The sequence below is a fragment of the Microtus pennsylvanicus genome, chromosome 13, assembly GCF_037038515.1.
Source record: "Microtus pennsylvanicus isolate mMicPen1 chromosome 13, mMicPen1.hap1, whole genome shotgun sequence".
NCBI lineage: Eukaryota > Metazoa > Chordata > Mammalia > Rodentia > Cricetidae > Microtus > Microtus pennsylvanicus.
This window is the reverse complement of record NC_134591.1, coordinates 76,689,407-76,710,249: the sequence shown is the minus strand read 5'-3', so window position 1 is coordinate 76,710,249 and position 20,843 is coordinate 76,689,407. Positions and strand designations below refer to the sequence as shown.

At 46.4% G+C, this 20,843-nt stretch overlaps 1 protein-coding gene across 2 annotated transcripts in view; it reads left to right on the top strand.

Moving 5' to 3' along the window:
• The first annotated feature begins 565 nt into the window (after window positions 1-565).
• Pex14 (peroxisomal biogenesis factor 14) overlaps window positions 566-20,843 on the top strand; it is a 136,112-nt gene continuing 115,834 nt past the window's right edge. For both annotated transcript variants that reach the window (XM_075945694.1, XM_075945693.1), the window contains exon 1: window positions 566-699. In XM_075945694.1, coding sequence (XP_075801809.1) covers window positions 664-699 — 36 coding nt within the window. In that variant the 5' untranslated portion in view covers window positions 566-663. The remainder of the gene's footprint in view (window positions 700-20,843) is intronic.

Below are 20,843 nucleotides of genomic sequence, written 5' to 3'. Positions count from 1 at the left end.
TCGAGACAGGGTTACTCCGTAGCTTTTTTTGGTTCCTGTCCTGGAAGTAGCTCTTCTAGACCAGGCTGGCCTTTAACTCACAGAGATCTGCCTCCCTCTGCCTCCCGAGTGCTGGGATTAAAGGCGTGCGCCACCACTGCCAGGTGATAAATTTATTTTTAAAAAGAAGAGGGCTGGGCGATGGTGGCTCACGCCTTTAATCCCAGCACCCGGGAGGCAGAGGCAGGCAGATCTCTGTGAGTTCGAGACCAGCCTGGTCTACAGAGCTAGTTCCAGGACAGGCTCCAAAGCTGCAGACAAACCCTGTCTCGAAAAACCAAAAAAAAAAAAAAATAAATAAATAAAAAGAAGGGGAACCTGGTGGGCCATGTGGGGAGAGTGAGAGGAAGGAGTTGAAAGTGGATGTGACTAAACCCCAAAGTCAACATAGTAACAATGTAAAACCACAAGAAAAGATATTATATTAGAAATAGAGAATGGGGACCATGGACTTTTCTGTAACCTGCAAGGTAACCCTGACACCGGGCTCAACCCTTTCTGCCCGGAGCCCGCCCACATCGACAGGCTCAGGTCCTTCTACTTTGGTCTTGCCTGGAGAGCCAGAGCGAGCGCTCTCGGGAGACACTCGGGCCAGCGGCGGTCGATTAGTCAGGTCTCAGAAAGATGGCGTCCTCGGAGCAGGCAGAGCAGCCGAGCCAGGTGAGGGGAGTGGGACTGCCCCGCCACGAGTGGCGGGGACCGGGACCGCCGCGGCTCTCGGCGCGCGGCTGGCTCTGGGGTGGCGACCCGAGTCCTGGAAGCCGAGGTCCCCCGACGTGGTCTCTCCTCCGGGCCCCGCCCCTCTGGGGTCCTCGGCGCCCGGCTCCTGCCCCGGTGACCCCTGTCTTCCCACATCTCGGAGTTGGGGTCTCTGCCGCGGCCTCAGGCCCCCTAGGAGCCCGCTGGACTTGGTCGTGGGGGACGGCGGGCCCCGGCTGGGACCTCAGCGCACTGATGTGAGGGCCCTGTCGGAGGCGAGGTGGGGAAGGAGCTGGTACCCGGCTGTCCCCCCCATGGGGAGGGGCCCGACGACTCCCCTCCCGCCGCTGCGGCCCCTCCCGTGACGGTATCTTGGTCTTCCGTCCCCTGGGGGCTCCCTTGCCAACTTGGAGGGTCGCTCCGAGGACTTCTTCGCTCTCTGTGCGTTCGTGGAGAGTGGACGGAGTGTCAATAACAGACGCAACCGAGATTTTGGCTGAGGACCCAACGCGCGCTTCTCTGCTTCTCGGTTCGGTTTTCTTGGCCGAGGACTCCCCTCCGAGTTCTTCACCTGTAGACGGGAGCAAACCTCGCTTCGGTTATGGGGCAGGGTTGCTGCTTGGGGTTCTGCGGTGGGGAGGTCATGATGCCCAGGAGGCTTGGGATGAGGAGCGATGTTAAGGGACAGCCCACTTACTGCTTGAACGTTGTCCTTGCAGAAGTCAGGCTATGTTTACTTTTAATTTTGTTTTATTCCTGTGAATATGCACAATCCGTGGCACTGGGGGAAGTTGGAGGACAACTTTGCGGGAGTCGTTCCTCTTTCCTCTCCTTCCACCTTGTGAATGGCGAAGATGGGACTCAAGTCCTCCAGCCTGGCAGCAAATGCCTTTACCTGCAGAGCCATCTCTTTGGCCACCGAGTAGTGGTTTTTAGCTAACTCTTGTCTGCCCTTTGCAAAGTGCAGAAGTGGGTGGCAGGGTTTTGCAACGGGCCCTAAATCCTGTGCCCCACCTAGCCTTGATTTCAGCCCGCACTGTGTGGGACTCCTTTAGTTGGCCATCTGTGTTTAAATTTAATTAGGATAGACCTGAAAAGAAAAACACATGCCCTGGGAGGCTCAAGCACCTTTGAGAGTTTTCAACCACTCACCAGTATTTCACTTCCTTCCTAGGCAGAGGGCTAGCACTTATATTTCTTGTTGTCTTACTGCTGGTGATAAGCCAATCAGAGGGATCCCACTTAAAGGAGTTGGACACTTAGACCGGCCTCTGTTAGTGGTATGTGTAATTCAGGCCGATGTGGGTGCTGTAAGACAGAAACAGGAACTCCTAATTGATTCTGGACTTCTCACTGCCCAGGGTTCTGGACTCTGGGGTGTCTGAAAGAAGGATCTCCTTTCCTGGTGTTGTCCCACCTAGTTTGATCAACTACCTCGGTGCCTGAATTTTCTTGAACTGCTTAGGAATGGGATTGAAATGCGCCCACAGTTTCTGCCTCCTCCAAGACACTTTGCCATTTTACCAAGGCTACTAACAGTCTTCCCACTTGGAACCCTTCGGGTGCTTAAGGAAGGGTTCCTTTGTTTCTGGGGTTTCCCTCTTGTTCTCGTTCTCTCTCTCTCTCTCTCTCTCTCTCTCTCTCTCTCTCTCTCTCTCTCTCTCTCTCGGGTGTTTTGAGACAGGGTTTCTCTTTTCTCTGTGTAACTGTCCTGTCCTGGCTGAACTGGAACTTGCCTTGTAGACCAGGCTGGTCTGGAGGGTCCAAGGTCTCTAGGGTTTGGCAGCACCTGTTTGGTTTGAGCTCTGCTGCTCCTTTGCCCTCCTTTCCAAAGCTGATGGCGACGGGATTGCATCAGAATGTGCTGGCAGCCTGAGGAAAAAGTTGAGCTTTCTGTCGTGCTGTGTCACTAACAACAAGCTGTAAATACACACTTTAAAACAAGTGAGACTTCATGCATGTGCCACCAAGCTGTTGGTGATAGAGACTGAGATAGGACCTTGTGTATGCAAAGGAGGCATTCTACCTACTGAGCTACACTCCCAGCCTCAATTTTAATTAGAAAATCTTTTCATTAATTAGTTAACCAATTAATTGTTTTTTTGAGACACAGTCTTAACTCTGTAACCGTGAGTTGGCCTGGAACTCACTATGTACGCCAGGCTGGTTTCAAGCTCCACTTGGCTCCACCTCCTGAGTGCTGAGATTAAAAGCATTTATTAAAATGAGATTAAAAGCCACTATGCCCAGCTGTTATATTTTGAAAGAGAGAGAGAGAGAGAGAGAAAGAGAGAGAGAGAGAGAGGTGGGGTGGGGGGTGGGGTGTGTGTGTGTAGGTCAAGGTCAAGCTGTCTTTCTCAGACTAGTCTAGAGGTCAGTTAGGTGTGTTCCTCAGTTGCTCTTTATGTGTGTGCATGGTGTTTTGTCTTTGCAGTTGGTGTGTCTTAGCACCTCAGGAGTTAGAAGAGCTTCTTACCCCCGGAAGTGGAGTTGGAGCTGTGCTGAGGCCCCACGTGGAAGCTGAGGGTCTGTGTCCTTGAAGAGCAGCTCCCGCTGTAGCTGCCAAGCCCTCTGTAGCCCACACTCTCTACCCTTTTTATTTACTTTTTCTACCTTATTTTTTTTTTTTTTTTTTGGTTTTTTTGAGACAGGGTTTCTCTGTGGCTTTGGAGCCTGTCCTGGAACTAACTCTGTAGACCAGGCTGGTCTCGAACTCACAGAGATCCACCTGCCTCTGCCTCCCGAGTGCTGGGATTAAAGGCGTGCGCCACCATCGCCCGGCTCTACCTTATTTTTTTGAGGCAGGGTCTCTCACTGAACCTTTAACTTATGGCTTGGCTAGACTGGCTGGCCAGTGAGCCCTAGCAAGCCTTCTATCTTTGTAGAAGGTCCTGGGATTACGGGCCTGTGTCTGTTTATGTGGGTCCTAGGGGTTGAACTTCTCAGTGCTGGGATTATGGGCCTGTGTCCGTTTATGGGTGCTGGGAACTGAAACCTAGGCTTTCTTAGCCATTGAGTCCTCTCTCTAGCCCACTTAAGTGTGCATTTCAGGAGAGCCAGTGTGCACCGCATTTACCTGGCATTTCTTCATGTGGGCAGAGAGGTACGGAAAGGGCTGTTGAGTAATCCCCCGGGCCTGACGACACGGTTTATAGACCTGTGGGACTGCACCGCACAGGGCTTCTCTGTGTAACAGTCCTGGCTGTCCTGGAACTCACTGGTTTTGTAGACCAGGCTGGCCTTGAACTCACTGAACTCCACCTGCCTCTGCCTCCCGAGTGCCTGGATTAAAGGTGTGCACCACTATGCCCAGTTGTAAGGTAATTTTCTAAGTGAGTGGCTTTTTTTTATAATTTTGCTAGTTTTTTTTTAAAATTTATTTTTGGTGTTTTATTTAATTAATTAATTAAATCCCCCCTCCCCCGTCCCCTGAGACAGGGTTTCTCTGTAGCTTTGGAGCCTGTCCTGGAACTTGCTCCTTAGATCAGGCTGACCTCGAACTCACAGAGATCCTCCTGCTTTCTGAGTGCTGGGATTAAAGGCGTACGCCACCACCGCCTGGTGGTGTTTTATTTTTTAAATTGTGTGTGTGCATATGTAAGTGCAGGTACCTGTGGAGTCTCGGGCATCAGGGCTCCAGGACCCAGAATTACAAGTGGTTATGAGCTACTTATGTGGCTGATGGGAACCACATTCAGGTCCTCTGCAAGAACAATGTTCTTGTCCTCGGGCTATCTCTCCAGCCCCTCCAACAACTTACTACTAAGGCATAGTTCACCATGTACGCTAGCTGATGGACGTTTGGATTGCATTAGTTTTCTATTGCTCTGTAACAGTACTACACAAACTTGGCAGGTTCAAAACAACATGTTTCTTTTATCTATTTATGTATTTTTTGACAAGGATCTTTTTATTATGTAGCCCTGGTTGTCCTGGAACTTGCTTTGTAGATCAAGCTGGTCTTGAAGTCCCAGAGATCCAGTTGTCCCTGCCTTCAGAGTGCATGGATTAAAGGAAATCGTAGTCTTGTATCTTGCCCACATTAATGTAATTACATGTATCCTGTCCTCTTTGGCCTCCTCTTGGCAGGAGCAAGTCACAGATTCCACCCATAATCTAGGGGAAGGAACACAAAAGGGGACAAATGTCAGCAGGTAGGAATCTGGGGTCATTTAGGATGTGGTCCTAGAATCCACAGCCTGGATGCTAGCTTAAAGCTATACGATTCATGTAGAGTGTGTAAGGACATTTTCAGGGTTTTGGTAAATTCTCCTGAGTGGAATTGCTAGGTCGTGTGGTCAGTGTGTATTTAGCTTTGCGTGCAAACCTGTGTTATGTCTTTCATCCCCCACAGTGTCTGAGAGCTTTGGTTGGTGCACACGCACAGCAGCTCGTGGTATTGCCTGTTACTCTGATTTTAACCTTTCTACTGAGTGTGTGGTGGGACTGCTTTATGGCTTCCATTTACTTGTGCTGACTAATGCTGAGGCTGGTTGTACGTGTTAATTGTGTGAAGGTTCACTTTTGTTTGTGGTGTCCTCGTTCCAGTGCCGTTTGTTGATAAGAGTCCCTTTAGATTATCTCTGCCATTGTTAAAAATCAAATTGTTTTAAGTATGCACAAAGGTGAATTTGTGGATTCTATTCTGTGTATCTATAAGCCTATTGCAAATACACACTGTTTTGAACTCTGTAACTTTTATTAAAGATGTTTTCCTTTAATTAAATGTTTTTTTAGATTTATTTACTTTATGTTTATGAATGTTTTGCCTGCACGTGTTTTGTGAACCGCATATAGACTGGTACCCTTGGATGTCAGAAGAGGGCATCAGATTCCCTAGATCTGGTGTTATGGATGGTTGTGACCACCCTTGGGTGCAGGTAGTGGAGCCTGGTCTTCTGCAAGAGCAGCAAGTGCTCTTAACCATGGAGCCACCTAGACCTCCAGCTGCTCGCCTCCCCCCATTTTTTTGGGGGTGGACGAAGACAGGGTCTCACTATGTAGCCCTGGCTGTCTTGGAATTCACTATTTAGAACAGGCTACTTTTAAACTCACAGAGCTCTGCCTGCCTCTGCCTCCTGAGTGGCCAGCCAGCACCTTGATTTTATTCTTGTGTATGTGTAGTTGTGCCTGTGTGTGAGTGTGCCCTTGTGTGCACGTGCCCATGAGGCCAGGAGAGGGTGTTGGATACCCTGGAATTGCAGGTAGAGGTGGTTGTGAGCTCACAACTGCTCCAGTCGTGTGTGTTGAGGCCAGAGAAAGGCATCAGTGTTCTGGTTTATCACCCTGAGCCAATGGCTCACTGAACCTGGAGCTTGCTGGTGTTTTGTTTTATTTTGAGCTAGGCTGGCTAGTAAGCTCTAGTGAGTCTCCTGACTCTGCATACACCCAGTTCTAGGTCTGTGTTTGCCTTTTACATTGGTGTTGGGGATGCTGTATGCAGGTGCTCTTACCCCCAAGCTATCTGCCAAGTCCTCAGTCTTAAAAAAAATGTATGGCTGGGTCTTGTGGTGCAACAAGCAGATGGTTTAAGTTTTGGTCCTTTGTGTCTTTATGTTGATTTTGTTTGTTTGTTTATTGGTATGGGGTGGTAAAGGCTTTGCTGTAAAGTTATGGTCCAGCCTTGGGTCTCCTGGTAACTTGTGTGTCTATATCTGTGTGCCTGTTTGTGTGTATGTGGAGGCCAGAGGTTGATATCAGGTGTTTTCCTCTGTTGCTCTCCACTTTTGTGGTTTTGTTTTTGTTTGCTTGTTTGTTTTGAGACAGACAGGGACTCTCTACGTAGCTCTGGCTGTCCTGGAACTTCCTATGTAGACCAGGCTGGCCTTGGATACAGCTTGCCTGTATGTACCTCCTGAGTGTGGGAGTAAAGGCGAATGCCATATGTCTGGCTCTGTTTTTATTTTTGGGGGATAGGGCTGTTGAACCTAAAGCTCACTGATTGACAAAACTAGCTGTGCACTTGCCCTAGTGCTGGGCTTACAGATGCGCTGTCACAGCTGGCTTTTACCTGGGTGTCTGGGATCCATGTTCGGGTCCTCACGCTTACATAATAAGTACTCTAATGACTGAGCCATCTCTTCATCCTCTAGGGGTAAATTTTGTTTTGTTTTTTGTTTTTTTGTTTTGGAGACAGGGTTTCTCTGTGGCTTTGGAGCCTGTCCTGGAACTAGCTCTTGTAGACCAGGCTGGCCTCGAACTCACAGAGATCCGCCTGCCTCTGCCTCCCGAGTGCTGGGATTAAAGGCGTGCGCCACCATCGCCCGGCTCTAGGGGTAAATTTTATAGTTCTAGTCAGGTGCAGTAACTCCTCCATAAAACCCCAGATTACAGGAGACTGAGGCAGGAGGATTGTTTGAATTCAAGGCCAGCCTGGACTACAGCGGCTCACCTCTCTCCACCCCTCATCCCCCCCAAGGTATCCTTTAAAAAAGTCTTACATAAGAGCTTGCTGGGAATAATGGGGACTGAGTATAGCCCACAGGTCATTTGAAGAGAACAATCATTTCTTTGAGACCTTCCCATTTAAGCATGTCGACACCTACTCAGATCTTTTGGCTTTTCTCAGTAGTGTCTTATAGTTTTAAGTGTGTAGGTCATGGACACATTTGATTAAATTCCGGCCCCCCTCTTATTCTGAGACAGGGTTTCTCCGCATAACAGTCCTGGAACTCACTCTGTAGACCAGTCTGGCCTTGAACTCACAGAGATCCACCTGCTTCTGCCTCCCAAGTGCTGGGAATAAAGATGTGCACCACCACTGCCTGGCTTGATTAAATTTCTTTAAGTATATTCTATTGAGAGTGCTACTGTATTTATAGGTTTTGTGTATTTTTGGGTTTTGACACAGGCCTTCTCCTATGTAGCCATGCTGTTTTGGAATATTTGTTTAACTATGCAAAAATGTGTTTAATTATGTAAAGATGTGTTGCTGCTTTACCTTACCTCGCCTAAGGCACCTGATTGGTTAATAAAAAGATGTCCAACTGATGGGGAGGAGGTATAGGTGGAACTTCCAGGTAGGGAATTTAGGCTTGGGGAAGAAAGAAAAAGAGACACGAGGGAGATGCCAGGGACCAACCAGCCAGCCAGACATAGAGGAAGCAGGAAAGCAGGACATATAGAATGAGAGAAAGATAAAAAGCCCTGAGACAAAAACATAGATGATTAAAAATTGGTTAAATTAAGTTAAAAGAGCTTGTGGGACAAGCCTAAGCTAAGGCCAAGCATTCATAATTGATAACAAGTCTCCGTGTCTTTATTTGGGAGCTGGGTGCTGCCCCAAAGAATTCCAACTACACATGCTGGCCTTAGACTATGACTGTCATGCCCCGCCTCCTAGGTGCTAGGATTGCAGGCGTGTGCCACCATGTTCAGTTTTCATTTCTTTACAATTATTTAATGCTAGTATATAAAGTGAAATTGTGGGTTTGTGTATTGGCCATGTGTCTGCAACCTTGTTAAACCTGGTTTTCGGGGGCTGGAGAGATGGCTCAGAGGTTAAGAACACTGACTACTTTTCCAGAGGTCCTGAGTTCAATTTCCAGTACTCATATGGTGGCTCACAACCATTTGTAGTGAGATCTGGGGCTCTCTTCTGGCTTGTAGGCATCCATGGAGGCAGAACACTGTATACATAAGAAATAAATTAATAAATAAATCTTCTAAGAAATAAATAAATTAAAAAAAAACCCTGGTTTGCATTTTGGTAACCTTTTGTAGATTCCCCATGGTTTCTGTAGACGATAGTATCATCTGCAAAAAAGCAACTGTGCTTTTGCTTTTCCAGTTTAAGCTCTTCCTTCCTCTACCTCTTCTCTCCTCTTCCTCTTCCCTCCCAGCCGCTCTTCTTCATCACTATGCGCAGCTTATTTTTTGTTTTATTGCATTATCTAGAACTTTAAGAATAATGTTCAAGGGGCTGGAGAGATGGCTCAGAAGTTAAGAGCATTGCCTGCTCTTCCAAAGGTCCTGAGTTCAATTCCCAGCAACCACATGGTGGCTCACAACCATCTGTAATGGGGTCTGGTGCCCTCTGCTGGCCCGCAGGCATACACACAGACAGAATATTGTATACCTAATAAATAAATAAATAAATAAATATTTAAAAAAAAAAGAATAATGTTCAAGCCAGGCTGTGGTGCGCACCTTTAATTCCAACACTTGGGAGGCAGAGGAGCAGGCAGTTCTCAGAGCTCGAGGTCAGCCTGGTCTTCAGAGCTCCAGGATGGTTAGGATGGTTACATAGAGAAACCCTGTCTCAAAAAAAAAAAAAAAAAAAAAAAAGATGATGCTCAAAGGGATAGTGAGTCTGAACATTTTTCCCTGTCACTAATCTGAGGGGATTGTATATTTGTATATAGTCTTCCACACTCAGGTGTTTAGCTGTAGGGTTTTTGTTGAGGTTCCCTTTATCAAGATGAGGAAACTCACATTTTATTTTTTAGCTTGCTGAGTTTTCCGTCCCTTCATCTGTCCGTCTGTCCGTCTCTCCATCCATCCATCCATCCATCCATTGAAGTGCTGGCCCCAGCTGGTTCCTTATTATTTAAATATATATATTTAGACAAGGTCTCTCTACCCTAGCTTTGGCTCTCCTGGAATTTACTATGTAGATAAGACTGGCCTCACACTCACAGAGATCCACCTGCCTTTGCCTCCCAGAGAAGGCTGGAATTAAAGGTGTATGCCATTAAGTCTGGCCTGTTGGGTTATTTATTTATTTACTTATTTATTTATTTATTTTTGAGATAAGAGTCTCACCGAATAGACCAGGTTACCTGAAACTAGCTAGTAGACCAGGATGACCTTGAATTTTTAGCAATCCTGCCTCTGCCTTCCGAGTGCTGGGATTAAAGGCGTGCACCACTGCCCGGCCAATCCACTACTTCTTGTCTTTGTATTTTGTTCCCAAAATATTGTGTGTGGGGCTGGAGCATTTGTTGCTCTTCCAGAGGACCTGGATTTCACAGAACCCACAGAATCCACATGGCTTCCTTCTGCTTCGGAATCCTCCATGCGTGGGGGCACATAACTCATTTATAAATAGATAAAGGTAGCTGGGTGGTGGTGGCGCACGCCTTTAATCCCAACACTCAGGAGGCAGAGGCAGGCGGATCTCTGCGAGTTCGAGACCAGCCTGGTCTACAAGAGCTAGTTCCAGGACAGGCTCCAAAACCACAGAGAAACCCTGTCTGGAAAAACCAAAAAAAAAAAAAAAAATAGATAAAGGTTAAAAATAATGATGTGTTTTGTGGTTGGAGAGAAGCTGAGTGCTTACGGGCGCTTGCTGCCCTTTTAGAGGACCCAGGTTTGGTTTCCAGCACACCCAGGTTTGGTTTCCAGCACACCCATGGTGGTTTACAGCTGTTTACAAACTCCAGTTTCAGGGGGTCCAACACTTTTTGGGCCTCTGCAGCCATTGCAGATGGTGTGCACAGATATTGGCAAAACACTCATACACATAAAAATTAAAATTTCAAAAGCAAATTGAGGGGCTGGAGAGATGACTCAGAAGTTAAGAACACTGGTTGTTCTTGCAGAAGATCTGGCTTTGGTTCCCAGTACACATGGAAGCTCATAACCATCTGTTACTGCAATTCCAGGGGATCTGGCCTCTTCTTCTGACCTTACTGGGCACCTGGCACCCATGTGATGCACATACATACATGTAGGTGAAACACTTATACATATAAAATAAAACATAAATCTAAAAAATCATAAATAAATAAAAATCTTTTTTAAAAGTATGTAAGTTTTGAATGATGTGATGTTGGTTGTTTTTTACTCTTTTCTCTTCTGGGGGCCCACTACCCAGCTCCCAAATAAACACCCGTGAAGTTTTATTATTACTTATGGATGCTTGTCCTTAGCTTGGCTTATTTCTAGCCAGCTTTTCTTTCTTTTTTTTCTGTTTTCTGTGCATTGGTGTTTTATCATTGGTGTCAGGGTCACTGGAACTAGAGTTACAGACAATTATGAGCTGCCATGTGGGTGCTAAGAATTGAACCCAGGTCCTCTGGAGAAGCAGTCAGTGCTCTTAACCACCGAGCCATTTCTCCAGCCCCCCCCCCCCCCAGCTTTTCTTAAATTATCCTCTCTGCCTTTTGCCTTTGGGCTTTTATCTTTCTCTATTCTATATACCTTCCTTTTCTTCTTACTCTGTGGCTGGCTATGTGGCTGGGTGGCTGTCCCCCATGTCCTCCTTTTTTTTCTCGTTCCTTGATCTTTCTTGCTGCCCAATCCCTCTTTTTCTCCTTCTGTGTTTTTCTCTCTGCCTAGCAGCCCCACCTATCCTTTCTCTTGCCTTGCTGTTGGCTGTTCAGCTCCTTCTTAGACCAATCAGGTGTTTTAGACAGGCAAAGTAACAAAGCTTCACAGAGTTAAACAAATGTAACATAAAAGAATGCAACACATCTTTTTTTTCTTTTTTTGTTTTTTTTCGAGACAGGGTTTCTCTGTGGTTTTGGAGCCTTCTCTGTGGCTTTGGAGCCTGTCCTGGATCTAGCTCTGTAGACCAGGCTGGTCTCGAACTCACAGAGATCCGCCTGCCTCTGCCTCCCGAGTGCTGGGATTAAAGGCGTGCGCCACCATCGCCTGGCTGCAACACATCTTTGCATCATTAAAACAAATGTTCCACAGCATAAACAAATACCACACATCTTAAAATAATATTCCACAACAGTGATGTCGTTTGCTCTTTTTGGTATCTGCTATTTTTGGTTTCTTCCTTTGTTCTCTGAATTGATTTTACTTTGTTTATTCATTCAGTATATTTTGGTTTTTCTTTTTTTTAAAATTTTTATTTATTTATTATGTATACAACAGTCTCCATGTATACCCACACGCCAGAGGAGGGCGCCAGATCTCATTACAGATGGTTGTGAGCCATCATGTGGTTGCTGGGAATTGAACTCAGGACCTCTGGAAGAGCAGCCAGTGCTCTTAACCACTGAGCCATCTCTCCAGCTCCCTCAGTATATTTTCTTGGTCATGATATATGTAGTATTACTCTTTTTATATTTTGCTAGGCTTGATATGTTCATATTTATTTAACTAGGGTTTTTGTATTTTGTTTTGTTTTCAATACAGAATTTTGTTTCAATGACAGTCCTGGCTGTGATGGAACACACTCTAGACCAGTCTAACCTTGAACTCAGATCCATTTGCCTCTGCCGTCCAAGTGCTATGATTAAAGGCGTGTGCCACCACCGCTTGGTCTGGGGGTTATTTTTAATTTAATTATTTGTTCTTACATTTATTTATTGATGTGTGCTACAGCATGCATGCAGAAGTCATAGGACAGCTTTTAGGAGTCAGTTCTCTCCTTCTACCATGTGGGTTCTAAGGCTGGAGCTTGGATCATCAGGGTTGGTGGTGAGCACCTTTATCCGCTAAGTCATCTTCTCTCCAGCCTTACTTATTTTTCTGAGACAGGCTCTCATGTCCTCGAACTCATTAGATAGTGGAGAATGGTTTTGGACCTCGGATCCTCTTGTCTCCACTTCTCGATTGCTGGAGGAATTACAAGGCTGTATTCTGTGATGGTTTATACAGTGCTGGGGATGGAACCTAGGGCTTCCTGTACACTAGGCAATCACTCTGCTAATCGAGCTGCATGCCTGTGTGCTCCCCTCCTGCCCCTTCACAATTTTTTCATTTTAGTTTTTTAAAAAAACATTTATTTATCAGTGTGTGCGTGTGTATCTACATGCATGTGATGGTCAGAGAACAACTTGCAGGATAGTATTGGCTCTTACCTTCCACCGTGTATATCCTGTGGGATCAGACTCAGGGCTTCAGATTTGGTGGCGGGTGCCTTTGTCCCCTGAACCATCTCACTGGATAACCCCCACACCCCTTTTGGTGTGTGCCTGTTGTAAACCATCCACCCCGTGTGTGGTATGTCTACTTCCATCTTCCGATCTTCCTGCCTCCATCTCCTGACTGATGCCTGGGTTAAAGCAGGTAGGACAGCATCTGGCTGGCTATTTCTTTCCCCCTTCCTCCTTTTAAAGGTATCACTTTATTTAGGTTCTTGATGGGAAATTTGGAATGCTTGGTAAGGGTAAATTTTATTGTTAAAGTGGAGATGAGTTGTACCGCTGGAGCTGAGGACTAGCCTCGACTCCTGTGCCTTTCTGATGACCTCACTGCTCTGTAGTCATGTGATAGATCGCATCTTCCCAAGGCTCTGACTTATTTTTTTAATTTACTTTTATTTTGTGTGTATTAGTGTTTTACCTGTGTGTATGTCTGTGGGAGGATGTTATCTTGGAGTTATAGACAGTTGTAAGCTGCCGTATGAATACTGGGGTTGAACTTGAGACCTCTGGAAAGAGCAGTCAGTGCTCTTAACCACTGAGCCATCTCTCCAGTCCCATGTTCTAACTTTCATGACTTTTCCTTTTTAAAAATTACATTTTTTCATATCTGAGTCTGCATGTGTGTATGTGTAGTATGTGTAGCATGTGTGTTCTGGAGCACGTGGAGGCTCGAGGAAGGCAACAGGTCCCCTGGGACTGGAGTTACAGGTGGTTGTGGACCACCATGTGGGTGCTAGGAACCAAAGCCAGTTCCTCAGCAAGAGCCACAAGTGCTCTTAACCACTGACCCACCTCTCCAACCCCAGCTCTTCTTGAAATATCAAGATAGCATCGGGGAAGAGTTTCATGGTGCCAGACTATGTTTATGGAGGTGGTGATGATGGACATTGGGTGTGTGCTGTGCAGAACTTACCCACGGGAAGATGTTCTAGCAAGTCAGCTGCTGCCTGGCTGTACAGGAAATCCCCTTTCTTCCCTCATGGCCCCATGACGATGACCAGACAGGTCCCTCGCTCAGTTTCTCACTTGGTGATTGCAAGGATTACCCACCCTACTCCGTGTTCAGCCATCTTGAGTAGGACAGTGTTTGGGCATCTTTGCAAAGCTCCCTTGTGGGTACCACCGTTCTTGGCATGACCAACTGATTTGGTGACAGTAGTAAGAGTCTTTCTTTTCCATCATGTATTTAATGGCTAAGGGCCACCTCTCATGCATGGCCTTTTGGAACACGTGCCAGTTCTGAGGAGAGTCGGGCTTTGCCTGGCTGGGTTGGGTTTCCTTTTCTGGCCTCAGCGGCCTCAAGCTTACTCTTTTTAACTGCTGGAGAAAGGCATCCGCCTGCTTGTCTCCTTGCTCAGCTTTATCAGACATTTTGTGAGATGAAAGCACAGAGCGTTTATCTTTAGTTTTGTTTGTTTTGTCAGGGTCTCTCTACGACTCCCTGTCTGGCCTGGAACTCACATCTGCCTGCCTCTGCTCACGAGTTCTAGGATCAAGGGTACGTATTACCATGCCCGGCCTGTTTGAAATACAGTCTTTACTATATTCATTTTCATTCATTCATTCATTCATTCTTCTCTCCTTCCTTCCCTCTCTGCCTCCCTCTTTCTCCTTCACTTCTTTTCTTCTCTCTCTCTCTCTCTCTCTCCCTCTCTCTCTCTCTCTCTCTCTCTTTTCGTGCTGGAGACTGAACCTAGGCAGGCTCTGTACCCCTGAGCTATTTTCCCAACTCTTTTTTTTTTTAAGATTTATTTATTTATTATGTACACAGTGTTCAGGCCGGAAAAGGGCACCATATCTCATTACAGATGGTTGTGAGCCACTGTGTGGTTTCTGGGAATTGAACTCAGGACCTCCAGAAGAGCAGTCAGTGCTCTTAACCTCTGAGCCATCTCTCCAGCCCCTAATTCTTTACTTTTTATTATGAGATAGGGTCTTTCTCACTCTCCCCTAGACAGTTCTTGAGCTTGTGATTCTCCTGCCTCAGCTTTGAATACCTGTGATCACTAATATACCTGAGCTACCCGGCTGAAAACTAATGTCTTGATGCTTCCGTTGACAAATTCATTCCTCCCTCCCCAACTCCTTCCCTTCCAGTTGTATCCATTTGACAAATTCATTCCTCCCTCCCCAACTCCTTCCCTTCCAGTTGTATCCATTTGTGAAAGACAGCTTAGTTAGCTAGAGTTCTACCTTGGCAGCCCTGTTGGGGGTGATTGACAGCTACATTCTGTTATGTTGTAGCTCGGATGGCTTCTGAAGTCTCCCTCCAGTCATGGCCGATCCTGGGTGGTCTTGGGCAATGTTCTTTTTCTCAGATTTCTTGTAAGATTTTTTTTCTTCATGTGTTCTGAGCTCTGATTTCCTTAAGTGCTTTGTGTATGCTCTGCTTGGCACTTGTCAGGTTTGTCCTGGAACTTGCTCTCTGTGCTTATGGTTTTGTTTATACTTGGAAAATTTTCAGCCATTATTTCTTCACTTTTTTTTCCTGCCTCACTATTTTTTGTTGTTCTATAATAAAATATGTGTTATGATATTTGATAGACCATAGTTCTGACTGATCATTGAGACTCATTTTTCTTCATTGTTTTTTTTAGTCCTTCATTTTGTCTAGTTTTTTCCCTGTTTTTAAGTATACTTTCTTTTTCTTGTTGCTGTCTGTCCATCCTCCCTCTCTTCCCCCTTTCTTTTTTAAAAAGATTTATTTATTTATTATCTATACAATGTTTTTTTCTGCCTGCATGTGTCCCTGCGTGCCAGAAGAGGGCACCAGATCTCATTAAAGGTGGTTTTGAGCTACCATGTGGTTGTTGGGCATTGAACTCAACCTCTGGAAGAACAGTCAGTGCTCTTAACCACTGAGCCTCTTTCTTTTTTCTTTTCTTTTTCTTTTCTTTTTTTTTTTTTGGTTTTTCGAGACAGGGTTTCTCTCAAAACAGGTTTCTCGGTGTAGCCCTGGTTTGTCCTGGAACTTACTCTGTAGACCAGGCTGGCCTTGAACTCAGAGATCTGCTTGCCTTTATCTCTTGAGTGCTAGGATTAAAGGCGAGCCCTGCTGTTATCATTTTAAAAATCTTTATGTGTGTTCACGTGTTGTATTTGTGTGTTTAGACACTTTTGTGTTCTATGTGGTCACCAGAGGAGGATGTTTGTCACACTCCATCTTATTCCCTGAGACAGGGCCTGGAGCCAGGCTGGCAGCCAGCAAGCCCCAGGGAGCCTCCTCTTTCCATTCTCGACGGTAGTACAAGTAGATCCCATTGCCAGCATTTTTATAGGAGATGTGGGGATGTGAACTCAGGTCCTCATCTTGAGCGGCAAGCACTCTTACCACTGAACCAGCTCTCCAGCTCCTTCATTTTCATTTTATTCTTTGGTATTTTTCTTTTCAATTCTCTTCTGGAGTTTGGCAGGACTAGAAAAAGGTATTGGGCCGTTTGGTGGCGATGCAGCTTGTGGCGGGCAGCTGGGATTTGGTCTCACAGTGGAGAACTGCTCATGTTGGCGAGACTAGAGGTGAGCTCTGAGGAGGGGGCGACACAGGTGTCACCATAGCATGACAGCCCCTGCTCTGGTCAGCATTGAGTGCCACGGTGGGAGCCCTAGCACGGCCTGCTACAAAAGCTCTTTAGGGTCACTGCCACTCACAAAGGACTTATTTTTACTTTATATAACGCTTCATATCCAGAAGAGCTATTTTATTTTTATGCCTTATTTAAAAAAGATTTTTTTCATGTATGTGAGTGTTTTACCTGTATTTATGTATGTGCAGCTTGTCCCTGCAGTGTGGGGAGGTTGGGGAGGGAGGTCAGAAGGTGGCATCATCAGATCCCCTAGAACAGGACACAGGATGGGTGTGAGTTACCATGTGGATGCTGGGAACTGAACCACAGTCCTCTGTAAGAGCAACAAGTGTTCCTAACCACTGAGCTGTGTCTCCAGTCTCCAGTACAGTTTTTCTGTATGTACTTGAATATAACTATTGGTGTTCATTTATTCTCCCCCTTCCTTTCTGTCCCCTTTCTGGTCCCTTCCTTCCCTCCCCCTTTCCCTCCCCCTCTCCAGGGTCTTTGTAGCCCAGGCTGTCTTTGAGCTTTCTGTGTAGTAAAGTCTGGTCTTGAACTCCTGGTCCCCCTGCCTTCACCTGGAATGACTAGCCTTTGAGCACCATGCCTAACAGGGGTTTGATGGGTGCTGGCTATTGTAAATTTTACCTCTACTGTTGTGACTTTTATGTTCAGGATCTGGACTTTTTCGTTGTTTGTTTTATTTTTTGAGACAGGGTTTCTCTGTGTAGCCTTGGCTATCCTGGAACTCACTCTGTAGACCAGGCTGGTCTCAAACTCACAGAGATCTTCCTGCCTCTGCCTCCCGAGTGCTGGAATTGGTGTGCGCCACTACCATCTAGCAATTTTGTATATTTTTAAAAAGCAAATTACTATGAATTTATTTAGTGTGTGTATGTGTTTGTGTGTGTGGAGGTCAGAGGACTTGCAGGAGTTGGTTCTCTCCTTCTGCCCTGTGGTCTGGTAATCGAGCTCAGGTTGTGAGGGTTGGTAGCAAGCATCCTTTCCCGCTGAACTTCAGTTTTCGTCTTTGGTGGGGTTTTTGCTTGTTTGTTTGAAACACGATCTTGCTACGTAGCTTAGGCTGGCCTTGAACTCAGGATCTGTCTATCAGCTCCTTGAATGGTAGTATTACATGTGTGGACACACTGGGCTGCAATTTGTGTTCATTAAAGAATGTTGGTCTTTGTTCTGAAGGGGAGGTTGTGATTCTTTCAAGTCCTGCTCTCCTCCTCTTCTTCCTCTTTGTCTCTTTCTTTGCTTAAGTGGATCTGTGTGCTAGAATCAAGCCCAGAAGAGGGTATCAGATGCCCTCTTCAATTGCTCTGCCTAGTCTTTTGAAGCCTGGTGTCTTCTAACCCTGTGCTGGAAAGCAGCAAGCCCCAATGATCCTTCTGTCTGTCTCTGTCCCCTCAGAGCTGGGGTTACAAGTCTTTGTGCACCTGGCTTGTTACAGCGTGATTGTACATGTGCTCTTAACCACCGAGACATTGCCCCGGCCCCTCGAATCCTTTTTTTTAAGGTTTGTTAGAGTAGCTTTTGCTCTGGGAATAGCTTGACAGCATCCCTGCCCCTGGATGAAGATTTTTCAGGTGTCTATGGAATTCCCTGAGTAAGCAGGGCAGTGTATTGTGACAACTTGGGGTCCAGAGTCCTGTGAGCACCTGAGAGCTCTCATAGCTCCTGTCTCACCATTTTTTTCCCCACCTTCGTGGTGGACTTTCACCATGTGTGTGCACAGATTGTAGTGATGAACGAAGTTTCAAAGAAAACTCCATGTGGATTTCTGGAACTTTCTTTCTGCAAAGCTTTCTTTGGAACTCGTCCTGCCGCTTTTGTCTGTCTTGGCCTCCCTGAAATCTGGTTTCTGACTCCTCAGCACACCGACTGCCATGCTGTGCTGGGCTTCCTCTTCTCTGTCTGGAGTGTGCCCCGTGGCGGGAAGCCAGGGTGGTGTCAGGGCACAGACCCTTGGTGTTGTTCCGTATCTGTCGCAGGAGCCTATTCTGCAAGCATCCCACCTGGTGGGAGACTAAACCCGAGTCTCCATGGTGCTCCATCGCAGCTGGAAGTGGAGAGCGAAGGGCTGGCCTGATAGGACCGTTTATCTCCTCCTCTTGAGTAGATGTTGCAGAATCATTCCCACGGCGAGGCAACTGAGGCTCAGCTTGGCCGAGCAGCCTGCCCAGTCACTTAGCTGTTAGTGCCCAAGTTTGCACAAGCCCTTTCCACGTGCCACACTGCCTCAAGAGAGTTTGTGGATTGGCTCTTCTTTCCCCGGCAAAGGGCTGTTTATATGGACGGCTTAGTACGTAAGCAGAGTGACACTGACTTACACTCACAGACTGCTCAAGTTCATGAACCCTTTGCGGTTGGCCTTTGCTGTGCAGTGAGGTGAGCACTTGGCAAGCTTCCCAGAAGGGGAAAGTCACCCCTCCACAGCAGGGGTGAGGGCACACCTTTGTCTCTGTCGCATACAGCTTCCCTCTCTTCCACTGTGCTCTTTTATTTATTTATTTTAAATTTTTTTTTTTGTGGTTTTTCGAGACAGGATTTCTTTGTAGCTTTGGAGCCTGTCCTGGAACTAACTCTTGTAGACCAGGCTGGCCTCAAACTCACAGAGATCCACCTGCCTCTGCCTCCCGAGTGCTGGGATTAAAGGTATGCGCCACTACTTCTTGGCAGCTCTTTTTATTTTTATTTTTTTTTTACTTAAAATATTTGTGTGTGTGTGCGCACGCGCACGTGTGCGCACACATGCTCACTCTCATGTCTGCATATAGATGTGTGCATGCAGAGGCCAGAGATCCACCATGGGTATTACTGTTCAGGAGAACGGCCATCTTGATTTTTGAGATCAGGTCTCCCACTAGGTTAGGCTAGGCTGGGTGGCTAGTGAGTCCTAGTAGACGGGATTGAATTCTCCTGCCCCCACCTCCCCAGCACTAGGATTATAAACCTACACCACCACTGCCAGATCTTTTACTTGAGTTCAGGGGATGAAACTCAGGGCCTCAGACTTGAGCATCAAACATGTTACTGACCTAGCCATCTCCCCAGGCCCCTAACTTTTGCTTATTGAAACATGGTCTTATGTAGCCCAGACTGGCCTCAAATTCAATACGCAGCTGAGGCTGGCCTTGAACCCCTGATCCTCCTGCCCCCACCTTTCAGGAGCTGGGATTGATTATACATAGATCATCATATCCTGCTAACTTAACTTTTAATTATTAGTTAATGAATCAATTTGGAGTCAGGGTCTTATTATGTAGTCCTTGCTAGTATAGAACTGGCTATGTAGATCAGGCTGACCTCAAATTCATAGACTATGCTTACTTACCTTTGTCTCTTGCGTACTGGGATTAAAGCATGTGCTATACTCAACTATCTCCCCCACCCACCCAGACGGGGTTTCTGTGTGTAGTACTGGCTGTCCTGGAACTTGCTCTGTAGACCAGCCTGGCCTCAAACTGCCCGCCTCTGCCTCCCAAGTCCTGGGATTAAAGGTGTGTGCCACCACTGCACCACTGTCCAGCTATACCTAGCTATTTTTTCTTTTCTTTTTTTGTTTTTTTTGTTTTTTTTTTTTTTTGCTTTTTCGAGACAGGGTTTCTCTGTAGCTTTGGAGCCTGTCCTGGAATTCTCTCTGTAGACCAGGCTGGCCTTGAACTCACAAAGATTCCCTGCCTCTGCTCCAGGAGTGCTGGGATTAAAGGTGTGCACCACCACTGCCTGGCTACCCAGCTGTTTTGAAATAGTGTTTGTGTGTATGTGTGTGTGTGTGGGGCTGTGTGTGTGTACACTTGCTTGAGTTTATTTTCTTCCTCCACCACGTGGGTCTGTGGGTCTCAAGTCTCCAGGCTTGTCAGTAAGCACCTTTACCTGCGTCTTCAGGCATGGTGGCAAGTGTCTTTACTCTGCCATCTCACTGACCCCAACTTCGTATTTTTTTTAAAGCCCTCTTAATCCTTTGCTTTCTTCCCATCCCAACATCCCTATTCTGACCTCTAAGGGTCCTGAGTTGGGTTCACAAGAGCTTCCTTCTTAAACCTCTGCTGTAGACCTCAGTCGGTGGGTTATAAGCCTTCTCTCTCTTTTGTTTAAAACTGTGGATATTTTGAAGTGTTCCAGAGTCAAGTTAGAATTTAGTGTGCAGGGATCTTTTTTCAGGCTATCACTTAAAGTGGTAGATCTAGGGGCAGGTATTAAAAAACACTGGACATTTTGCAAAGACGGGACTAGGCTGGGTCTGTCCAGTTTGGGCAGGCTGTGAGCTGCTCTGCTCTTTGCTCATCTTCCAGGTGCTGCCTGTGTGAAGAGGTGAGAGTGGTCAGGATTCCCCAGGGGTTCAGAGGGTATTTGGGGTAGAATAGTTTTGTACTGGCTGCTTGTCACTAAATACCAGTGGAGCGCTGGAGTCAGAAGGGCCTTCACATGTGTCTGAATGTCCTTTGGGAGTGACACTGTCCCATAACAGATAACTGGGGTCCACAACATTAAAGTAAGGGTCACATTCGTATTTGGTTCTGGGGAAAGATACAGCCCTGGTTGGTGCTTGCTTCCTTTGGGCTTGTATATACCAAGTAGTTCCTTTGTTTTAATTATTTAAGTAAAGAATTTTAGTATAGGCATAATGGTGTACACCTATAATCCCAGTACTTGGTAGAGGCAGGAGGAGGATCATGAGTTTCAGGTCTGTTTGGGCTACATAGTG